At 53.1% G+C, this 13,402-nt stretch overlaps 1 protein-coding gene across 3 annotated transcripts in view; it reads right to left on the minus strand.

Annotated features, from left to right (window-relative positions):
- Window positions 1–4,258, minus strand: part of FXYD3 (FXYD domain containing ion transport regulator 3) — an 8,894-nt gene extending 4,636 nt beyond the window's left edge. The window contains exons 1-5 of one of the 3 annotated variants that reach the window (XM_026448767.2): window positions 4,122–4,258; window positions 3,721–3,817; window positions 2,773–2,900; window positions 955–1,038; window positions 800–853 (exon numbers count right to left, since the gene is read on the minus strand). In XM_026448767.2, coding sequence (XP_026304552.1) covers window positions 800–853; window positions 955–1,038; window positions 2,773–2,845 — 211 coding nt within the window. In that variant the 5' untranslated portion in view covers window positions 2,846–2,900; window positions 3,721–3,817; window positions 4,122–4,258. Of the gene's footprint in view, window positions 1–799; window positions 854–954; window positions 1,039–2,772; window positions 2,901–3,720; window positions 3,818–4,040 lie in introns of all 3 variants that reach the window. The other 2 variants (XM_026448769.2, XM_026448768.1) reach the window with 2 other exon arrangements.
- Between the last annotated feature and the right edge of the window lie 9,144 nt (window positions 4,259–13,402).

Consider the following 13,402-nt stretch of genomic DNA (forward strand, 5'->3'; position numbering starts at 1 on the left):
AGTTTTTTGTATTTTTAGTAGAGATGGGGTTTCACCGTGTTAGCCAGGATGGTCTTGATCTCCTGACCTTGTGATCCGCCCGCCTCGGCCTCCCTAAGTGCTGGGATTACAGGCTTGAGCCACCGCGCCCGGCCTCCTTCTACTTGAAGTTTTTAGAAAATTTACAAGAGAACTGGCCGGGCAGTTATCTTTTTTCAGTGCTTTGAAGGTGTAATTTCATTGTATTCTAGCTTCTGTTATTTATGGGTTTTTTTCCATTATTTAATTTATGTTTAATAGCCAGTGCAGTGTGGCTCGTGCCTGTAATCCCAGCACTTTGGAAGGCTGAGGTGGGAGGATCAAACTCAGCCAGGAGTTTGAGATCAGCTTGGGCAATACAGTGAGACCTTGTCTCTGCAAAATATTGAAAAATGAGCTGGGCTTGGTGGTGTGTGCCTACAGTTCTAGCTGTGTAAGGCTAAGAGAGTAGAATTGCTTGACCCCAGGAGTTCAAGGCTGTAGTGAACTATGATTGCACCATTGCACTCCAGCCTGAGTGACAGAGACTCCCTTTCAAAAAAAAAAAAGAAAGAGCGAGCGAGAGAATGGGGAAGATGGTGACTTTCCAGCTGTGCGAGCCAGCTCTTCTTGTGTATCCCTGGCAATCACTAGTTTGACTTTACTTACCGTCAAGGAGATGCTGTTCTAACATTTACCACCTTCCCTGGGGCAGTAGAAAAGCACAGGAGAGAGACAGAGGCGTGGGAGCCCCCCATCCAGGGGATCCAGAGAAAAAGGCAGTTGGGGGATTGGTACTCACCTGCCAGGAACACAAGCAGGCCCAGGGTCACCTTCTGCATGTCAGAGCGCTGGCCTAGAGGGGTGGCAGAAGGTCCGGCCTTAGCAGAGCCACCGGGAGGCTGGCCCTGTGCCTATGGCTCCCCAACCCTCCTCCCTGCAGGGTGCACAGTTCACCCAGGGCAGGAAGGCTGGCATCTCTCTGGGCTGAGAGATAAGCCGCAGCCACGCCGTGGAGTGGGGACTGGGTGAAACTCGGGCCTGACGCGGGAGGAGCCATAATAACTCACTGGACATGGACTTCAGGCTTTCTGTGAATCGCCCCGCAACCAAATGAGGGCACCACTGCCCGCTGTTGTCCTCATTGGACAGATGGGGAAACTGAGGCTCTGGGAGGCGAAACTAGGTGCCCTAGCCAGGAAGCAGGATTTAAGCCAGGCCTGGCTCCCCAGCAGCTGCTCCTAACTAAGGACTGTCAGAGCCTTGGGGTGTTTGGGGAAGCCAGGTGTTGGGAGCCAGGTGGCAGGAGGCCCGCTTCCCGGGAGTGTCTCCGTAGACGGCTCGGAGCCTGCCTGGCCCTGCCAGGACTTGCAGACTTCAGGCTGCGGACTGAGCAGGTTCTTCAAGCTGCTCAGGGCGGGGTGTGTAGAGCAATTGACTTGAGGCTGGGACTGGGGGTAGAGGGGGACAAACTCAGCCTGGCTGCAGCCCTAGCTCCATCTCTGTTCCCCAGAACCTCCCGCCCCTCATCCCTCACCCATGCCCTTCCTGGTCCCAGCCCTGGCCCTGCCTAGCCTGAGTCCCCAGCCCAGCCCCTGACCCTACGCTAGGCCCCGCAGAGCACTTTCTTTCCCAGGTAGACCTGCTCAGCATAAGGAACTTTTCTCTCCTTCCTGACCTGGCATCAGTCCTGCCCTCCCAGGCTGCAAGGCTGCACCAAGCCTGGGCCTCCAAGCATGCCCTCCCCTGCCCTGTTCCTGCCCAAATGCTGAGTGCATAGTTATCATAATTGTTTTTATTTTTTCTCTTTGTTTTGAGGCGGAGTTTCACTCTGTCGCCCAGGCTAGAGTGCAATGGCACAATCTCAGCTCACTGCAACTTCTGTCTCCTGGGTTCAAGTGATTCTCCTGCCTCAGCCTCCCGAGTAGCTGAGACTACAGACGTGTGCCACCATGCTCGGCTAATGTTTGTATTTTTGGTAGAGACAGGATTTCACCATGTTGGCCAGGTTGGTCTCGAAGTCCTGACCTCAGCTGATCCACCCACCCGGGCCTCCCTAAGTCCTGGGATTACAGGTGTGAGCCACCGCGCCTGGTCTAGTTATAATTTTGATAGCGAGAGCTGGTACTTCCTCCACCTTGCCCTGGGGTGCACCTGACCTTGCTGTGTTCTCACTCACTCAACCCCCGAGCAATTTCATGGACAGCAAAAATGCTGAGAGAGGGTGGTGCCCACAACCCACGGTGCGGGTGGTCCCTGCAGGTTGGCACAGACTCCTCCCTCTGCCTACGCACCCCAGGGCCTGGGAATCCTCTCAGCTTCCCAGTTAATTCTACATGCTGAACTCACAATTTCAGTTTGAGCATCCATTTCTTTTCCTTTTTTTTTTTTTTTTTTTTTTGTGGGAAGAAAGCCTGAGACTTTGGGGAGCATTACTGAGACCCAGGAAGTGTTTAGGATCCCCAAAAGCGTTGGGGTTGGGGGAGCTGGTGTGGGTGGGCAGGATGGCATGGTGGATAGGGGCACAGGTTGTAGGTGGGCTGCCTGTGATCTGAAGCTGTCACCCATAACCATATGAGTACTGGTAATAGCAGCAGATGCTTATTGAGTGTCTACCCCACGGGGGCATTTTCTTAGCTTCCCACTTATTCGCTCAATCTCTGCAGCTTAATGTAGGGGGCACTATTATTAGCACACATTGCAGTTATAATCCTGTAACCCCTGCAAATTCATCTTAAAGCCCTATGCTCTGTCACCGTGGCTGTTGAGTCTCACCTCTTAAGCCTCTTTCCAGGGGCTCCTCCAAGCCACCTCTGGCCTGCAAGGCCCCACTATTCCCCCTTCCCATGATGTCATCCAGCCAAGACTAACAGATGGTATTCGCCTTGCCCCAGCCCCAGCTTCTGCAAAACAATGTCCAGCCCCACGTTTCTGGAGGCTGCAGGGAGCCGGGAGCTGGGTCTGCCCTCACAGTCCCCATTCAGGCTGTTGCTGAAGAGGCCCTGGACTGCTCCCAAACCAGTGTGGTTGGTGGGCAGGTTAGAGAGGAAGGCAGCCCTGCAGCTGATGCTCTGTCTACCTGCCCTGATCCTTCCTGGCCACGAGGTCCCAAGGCCGGCCTGAGGACCGTTTGCCCCACCTGCCCTCTGCTATCCCCTCTATTCCTCCATACCGTAGGAGAAATGTCTCATGTTCTCTGTGCTCCTGAAATCTCCCAAGCAACTCCACATTTACAACCTTCCCCCAACAGCACTGTTCTCTTTTCCTGGAGGTCTCCAGAATCCACATCCCTCAGTGCCTGGACACCCCGAGTGCACCTAGCACTCCTCAACCACATAGATGTCCACAGTCCATCTACGCACTCCTGGTCCACTTAGATACCCCTACCTACCCAGGCACCTCCCTCTCTTCCACCCAGATATCTCCAACCCAGATACCCCTAATCCATGCAGACATCAGTCTTCCCGGACACCCCAACCACACTTACCGGTCCTGCCCTCACCCCAGCCAGCCCAACCAGTCCCTGAGAGGAGAATGGTGGGGAAAGGGACATTAGGGGAAGGGACTTTCTCCTACCTCCTAGCTCCAGAAAAACATTTCAAAAGATTTTAGGCTCTTTAACAGCAGAGCTTCTATGTGGCAGGGTCAGTGGGCCGGCAGATACTCCCTCATTTAGGGGCAGAGCCAAGGAGGGCTTGGAGGAAGGGGGCCCCAGCTGCTCACCTGTGCGGTTCACCAGGCTGAGCACAGGTTCCGGGAGAAATCGGGGCTGCGAGGCGGAGTCCTGCCTTTATCCGAAGCTGCCACGCCCTAAGCAAACCTGGGCAGGTAGAAAACAAGTCAGATGCCCTAAGGCCCAGGGGCTCCGTTCCTGCGCTTAAAGAGACAGCTTCACCCCCTCCCCAGCCATGGGCAGCACGTTGCTCCCTGGGGTCACCAGGGCCACAGCAGCCTCAGGTGAGACAGAGAATTGGATGGGCTGGAACGCGGTCCCTGGAATTAAGAGAGGAGCTCTCTCCAATCGTCTGTGCCCAGGAGAGGACCCTGAATGGGGAAGGTTCTGGGGTCTTTAAACGGCAGAGCCTGCAGGGCCATGCAGGGAAGTGATGTGTTGGTGTTCCGACCTGACTTCTTTCCCTTAGATGATGTGTTTTGCCTGGCGGAAGGATTGCTGGCAATTGTGGGGGACTTAAAGTCCCCTTCCAGGCCACAGCTTGCTGCAGGTACAATTTCAGGGTTATCAGAAGACGCTGGCATGACCAAAGTCAGGAGATGGGGCAGGGGTAGATATGAGGGAGTGGTGGCTGGAGCAGCAGGGAGGGGTCAGGGTGGGGACTCTGGGGCCTTAGTCCTGGTCATAACCTGCTCCCTGCCCTGGGGAGAATGAGAACTGGCTCCCAGGCACCAGGCTGGAGTTTCCTAGGCAAGCTCTTTCCGTGGGTGCTGAGAGCCAGATGCCCGGGTCTACAGAGTGGGCGCTGGTGGGGGCGGCTGCCTCCTAGTCCAGATAAGGCCCCCTGCATTGTACAAGGCTCCCTCCCCTTTTCCTCCCCCATCTCCTGCTCCTCCTCCTCCAGGCATTCCTTCCGGATGGGGTCTGTGCAGGCTCCCCCATGGTCCCAGTTGGGGGTGCCCCCTCCCCTCAATTCCGCCTTCTTAGACAGAGGGACTTTTGTCTGGGGGCTGGATGGAGAACAAGGATCCTTTGAGCGGTTGGCGGAGGATTGGGGTCACGGGGAGGGGTAGGGCCAGGAAAGGGGTAGCTCTGCCCTGGACACCAGCTGGACTCCGGGCGACCCCAACACCATCGTGGGGGCAGGGAGGAGGGCTGCAGGGCCAGGCCAGGGAGAAGCAGCTGCTGGGAGTGTGGAGCACAGGACAGGAAAAGCGGGTTTAGGTCAAGGCTCTGCCGGAAACTGGCCTGCTGGGGGCAGAGAGAAGGACCCCCCACTTGTCATCGCTGAGGGATGGGGGCGGGGAATGCTCGCCCAGCGCTACACCCTTTCACTATGTGGTTCCCTGGGGCAAGTTGTCAAACCCAGGCCCTAGACAAGGACAAGGCTCCCTGCTACCCCTGTTAAGGCGGGGCCAGTTCCCATAAGAAAGCGGGGCGGGGAGGGTGCGGTGCGGGGGCGGGGGGTGGTGTTCGGGGTAGGGCTCCAAGTAAGAGGCCTAGGAGGAGATAGAAACAGCAAGGGGAGGCCCGGAGGCTAACTCAGTCTAGCTAAGGGGGTCTTTGTGTCTGTGTAGATAGCATCTCTTCCCCAGACCCTTCAAGCTTGGTTGTGTCTGGGACGACCCCTTGGTGGTCTTGGGAGTGGAATGGTGTCTCCCTCTGCTGGGAAGCCTGGGAACTGCAGGCATCAGAGAGCAAGTGAGGGTGTGTGCAGGGTGGCTGGGAAGGGCGGGGGATGGATGCTCTGCCCTTCACCGGAACGGGCTGAACTGGAAAACTGTTGCCTAAAAATCCTGGAGGAACACCCCTGCCCGTGGATAGATACAGAGGTATTTCCCAGACAGCTTGCTAAGCGGAAAAAAAACAAGGTGTAGGAAAACCGTGGAGCATGCTACCATTTGTGAGCGGTAAAATAATGCATATGCATATACTTGTAATGAATAAAATATTTTTGGAGATTGGCATCCATGGGTGCTTCTGTAGAGGGAAACTGGGAGGCTGGAGGATGGGGTGGAAGTGAGACGCACTCATCATCACGTGCCCTCTTATATTTTTTGAATTTTGCATCCTGAAAATATACTACCTTAAAGAGGTTTAATTTAAAAACTTTGATTCAGATTTTTTTAGAAAAAATTGTAGGTCAAACAAACCACATCTATGGACTGGTTTCAACTTGGGAGACCAGCAATTAGAGCTTTCTGACAACCTCTGAAGGTTCTGTAGTTTTAAACACCATGATCTTACATTCTGATGTACAGATGTTTACGGTTGTTACCCAACCCAGGTCAACCATAAATTCTTCCTAGGCTGGACGTGAACATGCTGCATCCAAGTGTGTGTTGGGCTGGGGCTGGGGCTTAGGGTCTATGGTCAGGAGGACTATGAGACCCCAGTGTGATGAGCACACTGAGACCCTTAGGAAGGGCTGTGGGGAGCAGAGTTTGTGTAGTCACTTGCACCCTATCGGGAATCAGGTCTCCTTTGGAGTGAGTCTTAGGGGCCAATTTGACTTCAGTGATGTTTTAAATGCACATAGGTAATATGTTTTATTAATATATTGTATATAATACAGACAATAAACGTATTTGAAAAGGTCTCTCTCATTTTGCTTTTGGAATCATTTGGGCCCAAAGAACCTGTTGAGGCTGTGAGTGGCTGTGATTTCTCCATATCCTGGGAATTCTTACAAAATGAAAAAAAAACCAAACCTACAGATAGTTTCTGAACACCACAAGGTTTTCAGGAACGCTGAATTAAAGCACAGAATCAAAGCCAGAGCATGTTATACCATCCCGGCTTCAAACTTTTATTGATTTTGTTTCAATAATTTCATTGTTCTTTATTTAAGGCTGGGAGTGTTTCTGCAGGCTCCTGGCCCTAGAGAGGGCAGCCTGGAGGCACCCCCAGCTATGAGACGGGTGCTGGTTGGCTAGGGTCCTGCCTTTGCAGGTAGAGCCTGAGTGGTCAGGCTGACTGGCTGGGAGGTGTGGTCACAGTGGTATGCCTAGGTCCCGCTTCCTGGGCAAGATGGGGTCAGAGAGGTCGGTGGACAGGGCGATGCGGCTTCCTGAGGCTTTGTGGAACAGCGTTGTGGTCTCAGCATCTGTGGGAGAAGAGAGGGTGCTGGCAGGTAGCCCTGTCCTGCCACCATGGAGATGGTGTGGCTGTGGACGTATCGCTGTCCGCCTGGCTTCCAGGAGCCACGTGAGGTGACACAGTGGCCAAGAGTCCACAGGCTCCCTGACATCTGCCTCTGTGCTGCTCTGACCTCATCACTCATCAACAGAAGCTGGAAATGGAGATTTTTATGATGAAATCTCCTATTTTTTTTTTTTTTTGAGATGGAATTTTGCTCGTGTCGCCCAGGCTGGAGTGCAGTGGCACAATCTCTGTTCACTGCAACCTCCGCCTTCTGGGTTCAAGTAATTCTTGTGCCTCAGCCTCCCGAGTAGGTGGGATTACAGGTGTGTTTTTGTATTTTAGTAGAGATGGGGTTTCACCATGTTGGCCAGGCTGGTCTCCAACTCCTGACCTCAAGTGATCCGCCTGCCTCAGCCTCCCAAAGTGCTGAGATTACAGACGTGAGCCACCACGCCTGGCCCCTGATTATTTTTTTCTTTTAAGAGGTGAGTTCTTGCTCTGTTGCCCAAGCTGGAATATAGTGGTGCAATTATGGCTCACTGCAGCCTCCAACTCCTGGGCTTAAATGATCCTCCCACCTCAACCTCCCCTGCAGCTGGGACTACAAATGCACATCACCACTCATGGCTAATTTTTAAATTTTTTTTAGAGACGGGGATCTCGCTATGTTGCCCAGCCTGGTCTTGAACTCCTGATCTCAAGTGATCCTCCCACCTTGGCTTCCCAAAGTGCAGGGCTTACAGGTACAAGCCACTGCACCCGGCCCTGATTTTTAAATGTTGGTAACTTCGTTTTCTTAATGTTTGGACGAACAGAGGCAGGATGGCACACTTCCGGGTTCTTCTTCACCACCAACTCTTCCCGCCCGTGAAAATGCAGCCGGCGCCCAGGAAGGTGCAGATCAACTGGGCATGCGCCAGGTGACGTCAATCCGAAGAGACCAAGATTTACCTGGTCGCACCTGCGGAACGCCCCCCCCCCGCCCCACGCCCATGCCCTGCCTATTGCCCTCCCACTCCTAGAAAAGCCGCTCTTGGACAGGGTCCCACGTGGACTTCCCAGCCCCACTCCTGTCGGGGTGTCGGGACTGCAGGAACTCCGTCCGAGAGCCCCACCGGGGGACTCTGCCGGCCTTCTTTGCCGGAGGCCGACAGACCTCTTCCCCACACCTTAGGTTACCAAAAATAAACTTGCAGTTTTGCTCCTACACTTGCCTACCCGCTGGTTCTTTTGTGCTCGTTCGGCTGGTCTTAGAAAAACAAATCACTTAACGCTTTGTAGACAGAATGAAAAATATCCAGTGGTTGGATAAGGCCCTGGGGCCACCAGTTGGAGTCCCCTCTTAGGGACTAGGCAAACTCAGGAGGTTCAGGGCCCCCACCCAACCCCTGTTGTCACTCACTCTGCTCCGGCCACCTGGGCCTCCTTGCCGTTCCTGGATCACTCCAGGCGTGTTTCTGGCCAAGAGCCCTTGCAATGGCTAATCCCTTGCCTGGCTCTTTTCTCCCACATCTGGACAGCTCAAAGACATGACGCTCAAGTGGCCTTCCCCGACCACCATCGCACCTACCCCCTGACCTCTCTATGACCTTGTGACTTAACTCTCTTCAAAGCATATTCTAGGAAACTTCTGTTTGCTTTTTTTTTTTTTTAGTGGTGCTATCTGCCTCCCCTGCCAGCACATCAGCTCCTCTCACAGAGTTTCATCTGAATTATAGAACAGGGCCTGGTGCATAGTGGGTGCTTATGAAATATCTGTTAATTACCAGGCTGGGCACAGTGGCTCACGCCTGTAATCCCAGCACTTTGGGGGGCCGAGGCTGGAGGATCCTTTGAGTCCAGGAGTTCAAGACCAGCCTGGGCAACATAGGGAGAACTTGTCTCTAAAAAAATAAAAATAAAAGTACATTTAAAATAATTATAAAAGAAAGGCTTTCTCCCCCGCCACCCCCTATCCATGGAGGCCTTGCAGGAGCTGAGGTGGCGGTGCTGATGGGGGCAGGGGGCGTGGAGGAATGAATTTCTTGGCCAGCTTCCCCATCATGTGGGATGTAGGGGCAGGGTGGGGGGGTGGGGGAGCTTGGGCAAATGGCTGGGGTTCCTGGGTGTGGGCAGGAACTACAGGGAAGCAGGAGAGGGCAGGGAACACATTAGGTGCTAGACATCTGGGACACAGACTTCTGGTTCAAGTGGGAGCCCTGCAGCTCCCTCCCAGCCTGACTCAGTCCCTAACAGAAGGATTGTAAACTGGTGGCCCCAGGGTAGAACGCAAGTATTGTACCTTTCCTTTAGTTTACAAAGCGCTGCAAACATTAATAATTGTTAACATTTAAACAGCAGGACATTTCAACGTAACTAGCTGTGTTTCCAGCATCTCTGGAAAGGTCTAGACTAAAAGGACCCCCATTCCCACCTGGAAGCCATTCCTGAGGTGGCAGATCTGTCTCCCTGGGGTGACTCAGGCCCTAGCTCTGCCTGGTTTGAGGCTTCATGGGAGGGAGGGAGGGAGGGAGAGAGGGAGGGAGGGAGGGAGAGGGGGGCTTGCGGTTGATCCGGCCCAGACCTGCTCCACTCACCTCCCATCTCAGACCTGCCTTCCACCTACAAGGCCATGATTACAGCACAGACCTGACAGATGCAGCTCCTGGGGTGCCTCGGGGCGTGGTTTACGCAGCAAAGGCCCCAGGACTGTCCCCCCCAGACCAGGAAGAGAGGGCGCATCCGCCTGAAGGATTCAGGAAGAGCTCTGTCCTGTTTTGAGATCTCCCTCCAGAAAAAGGCTAAATGTTTATTTATTGTTCAACCAACAACAGAGAAGACTGAGTCTTTTGAAAATGCCTGGACAAGTAAATAGGGCAGGAAAAGATTTCTGAGACACAGAAACTCAGAAAAAAATTACATGGATATAATTACATGGAGATAAAGAGAATCAGGCAAAATATTAAGAATTGAGGAAGCTATGTGAAGGGTATTTGAGTGGATTGTACGGGTTACATGACTTTTCTATAGTTGAAAATCTCCAAAGTTGGTGGAAAAATCAATTAACAAATATATTTTTACAAGACAGTGTCTCGTTCTGTCACCCAAGCCGGAGTGCAGTGGTGAGATCTTGGCTCAGTGTGCAACCTCCGCCTCCCGGGTTCAAGTAATTCTCCTGTCTCAGCCTCCGAGTAGCTGGGATTACAGGCACCCGCCACCACACCCGGCTAATTTTTTGTAATTTTTAATAGAGATGGGGTTTCACCATGTTGGCCAGGCTAGTCTTGAACTCCTGACCTCAAGTGATCCGCCCACCTGGGCCTCCCAAAGTGCTGGGATTATAAGCGTGAGCCATCGCGCCCAGCCCTTAAAACTATAATATTAAAGTTAACAAAAAGAAATAAATCACAAGATAAAAAACAACACCGAAAAAGTGGAAGTAAATGTAAATTTAGAACCACGTAAACTAACAGTTAAGGAAACAGAATTTAAATGAACTTAAGAAACCATATCTTTATGTATATTACTACAGATTATATAGTAAATATTTTATCTCTATATATTTTTCCTTTTACTGTCTATATATTTTCTACATATTTTTCCTTTGCCTGTGTTTTTGTTGGTCCTCCCACAACGTCTTCCTTCTCCTTCCTCCTGGATCAGTTCACCACCCACAGCCCCGTGGGGCCCAGCTCTGCCCCTTCCTGGCTATGGGTGACTTAACCCCTCCTGGCCACCCAGCCCCGTCCCCTCACCACCCCCCGCACAGTGGGAGCCCCAAGGCTCTGAGGCTGGTGCTGGGGCTGGAAGGCTCCCTCCTGGCTGCAGAGGCAGGACCATGAGTCTGCAGTTCTAAGAGCCTGGCTGGCACCCTCGGCTGCAGGGAGGCACTGACCCAGCAGCCTGCTGGCAGCCGGGGCCCATCTCCACAACCCCTTCCCCCTGCACCCTGGTATCCAAGAAGGCAGTGCCGCACTCAGCCTGCGGCAGCGCCACACCCCTGCTCGGGCCTGAGTCATTTACCTACAATTGCTGACCGTGTCTATTCTCAACCAACAATCCTAGCGCTTGTGGCTGCAGGACTTAACTGCCTGCGGGGAGTTATTCTTCCACTTGGGGAAACTGCGGCACCTGGGCTTAGCTGCTTAGCGGAAAGTCACCCAGTTAGTTAAGGGGCAGTCAGGATTCCAACCCACGTCTGGCTGCACACACACCCTGTGTGACTGCGGGGAGCGCAGGGAGCGCTAAAAAACAACAGGGGCGGCCGGGCGTGGTGGCTCACGCCTGTAGGTCCCAGCACTTTGGGAGGCTGAGGCGGGCAGATCACGAGGTCAGGAGTTCGAGACCAGCCGGAAAACCATGGTGAAACCCCCATCTCTACTAAAAATATAAAAATTAGCCAGGCACGGTGGTGGACACCTGTAATCTCAGCTACTCTGGAGGCTGAGGAAGGAGAATAGCTTGAACCTGGGAGGCAGAGGTTGCAGTGAGCTGAGATCACGCCACCGCACTCCAGCCTGGGCGAAAGAGCAAGACTCCATCTCAAAAAAACCAAAAATCAAACAAAAGAACAGCAACAACAAAACCCAGGGACCCACGTAAACTTGAGGGCCCCAGAAACAGTCAGCATGGTTTGAAGAGGGGATAAGACCCCAGAGAATATTTCCAGAACCATCCACTTCTCCCCTCCCACTGCCCTTACCCTGGCCCAGCCTTTGTCCCCTCCAGCTTGGACATCCCAGAGCCTCCTCCCTGGCCTCCCTGCTCTGGTCCCTGCCCCGTCGCAGTCTCTTCCCACCTGCAGCCAGAGGGAGCCTGGGACCACTTGAGTCACGTCAGGACCCACCTGGCTCAGAGCCCTGTCCTGGGCGCACCTCGCTCCACGCAAAAGCAAAGTCCTCACTAGCCCCATAAGTCCCCCTCCATCTGGTCCCCGTCACCTCTCTGACCTCATCATCTCTTCTCCCCAGCCCCTCACTCAGCTCCAGCCACACCAGCCTCCCTGTGGCTCCTCCAACGCACCAAGCCCCATCCAGCCCCTGTAGGACTCACTCACTCCCCAGATGTGCTCACGGGCCCCTCTCTCCTCCTCTTTCTTCGGGTTCTGCTCAAATATCACCTTCTCAAGGAGGCTTTCCTTGGCTTCTCAGTTTAAAACCATCTTTTCCATCTGGAAGCCACCACCGCCCCTCCCCATCCCGTTCTGTATTTTCTTCCCTCGCACGAATGCATACGGCCTCCTGGCAAACTATATAATTCACACTTACTGGTCAGGCCTATTGTCTCTCTCTCCTCTGGGATCTCAGCTCCACAATGGAGAGATCTCGACCGTTCCACCCACTACTATTTCCCCAGCACTGAGCCCAGGGTCTGGCACATAGTAGGTGCCCAGGAAGTATTTAATGAGTAGATGAATGAACGCCAATCTTTTTTTTTTTTTTTTTAAGACAGAATTTCGTTCTTGTTGCCCAGGCTGGAGTGCAATGGCATGATCTCGGCTCACTGCAATCTCTGCCTCCCAGGTTCAAGCGATTCTCCTGCCTCAGTCGCCCGAGTAGCTGGGATTACAGGTATGCACTACAACGCTCGGTTAATTTTGTATTTTTAGTAGAGACGGGCTTTTGCCATGTTGGTCAGGCTGGTCTCGAACTCCTGACTGCAGGTGATCTGCCCACCTTGGCCTCCTAAAGTGCAAATTTTTTTTGTATTTTTAGTAGAGACGGGGGTTTCTCCATGTGGCCAGGCTGGTCTCGAACTCCTGACCTCGGGTGATCCATTCACCTCGGCCTCCCAAAGTGCTAGAATTACAGGCGTGAGCCACTGTGCCTGGACTAACGAACACCATTCTTGAGAGTTACTATACGTCCCAGGCCCCACCACAGATGAATCAGGCATGCCACCTCCTTAATTTGGCCACAGCTTTGGGAGCACACAGTAGGCCCACAGACAAGAGGGAAGGGCTCAGAGCCTGACAGCCTGGGTTCAAATCCTAGCACCGCCATTTTCTCCTTGTGTGATGTTAGGCAAGCAAGTCTCCCTTCCTGGGCCTCAGTTTCCCCATATGTACCACTGGGATAATATCAGCAGTCCATCTGCTGGGCTGCCCTTTGGAGTCAATGGGCTCGTTGTGTGGGACGCTGACAGCATGACTAATTCTGAAAGCTGGTTCCCTTCCTGGAAGGGGGTGGAGTGGGAGGGGTGTGGCTGTGTGTTTTCCAATAGCCGACAATGGAACTCTTGTAGGCAGGGGCCCTCTGGCGTAGAAAACACATCCACCCCTGTGGGTTCTAGACAAAAGTTTCAGGTCTCAGAGCCAGGCCATTTACACTCTTTGAAGATTGTTAAGATGAAATACTGGTTTGGGGGGGACTTAAGGACACTGGGGTGGGTTCCTATTTTGCCCTCTCTCCCTGCAAGAAGTGGCTGCCAGAGGTGCGAGGTGGGGCAGGATCTCTCCCACCTACAACTCCTGAGGAGAGGATTAGATAGGCTTAAGAAAACTTCTGGGCCACAGTGATTGGCTCAGTGGGGTTTAATTAAAGTGAAGCATTGGAATTTTTGCTGCTTACTTGGGGTAAGAAAAGATTTGGGTTTTGAACAATGGGGAAT

Source organism: Piliocolobus tephrosceles, chromosome 21, assembly GCF_002776525.5.
Source record: "Piliocolobus tephrosceles isolate RC106 chromosome 21, ASM277652v3, whole genome shotgun sequence".
Lineage (NCBI taxonomy): Eukaryota > Metazoa > Chordata > Mammalia > Primates > Cercopithecidae > Piliocolobus > Piliocolobus tephrosceles.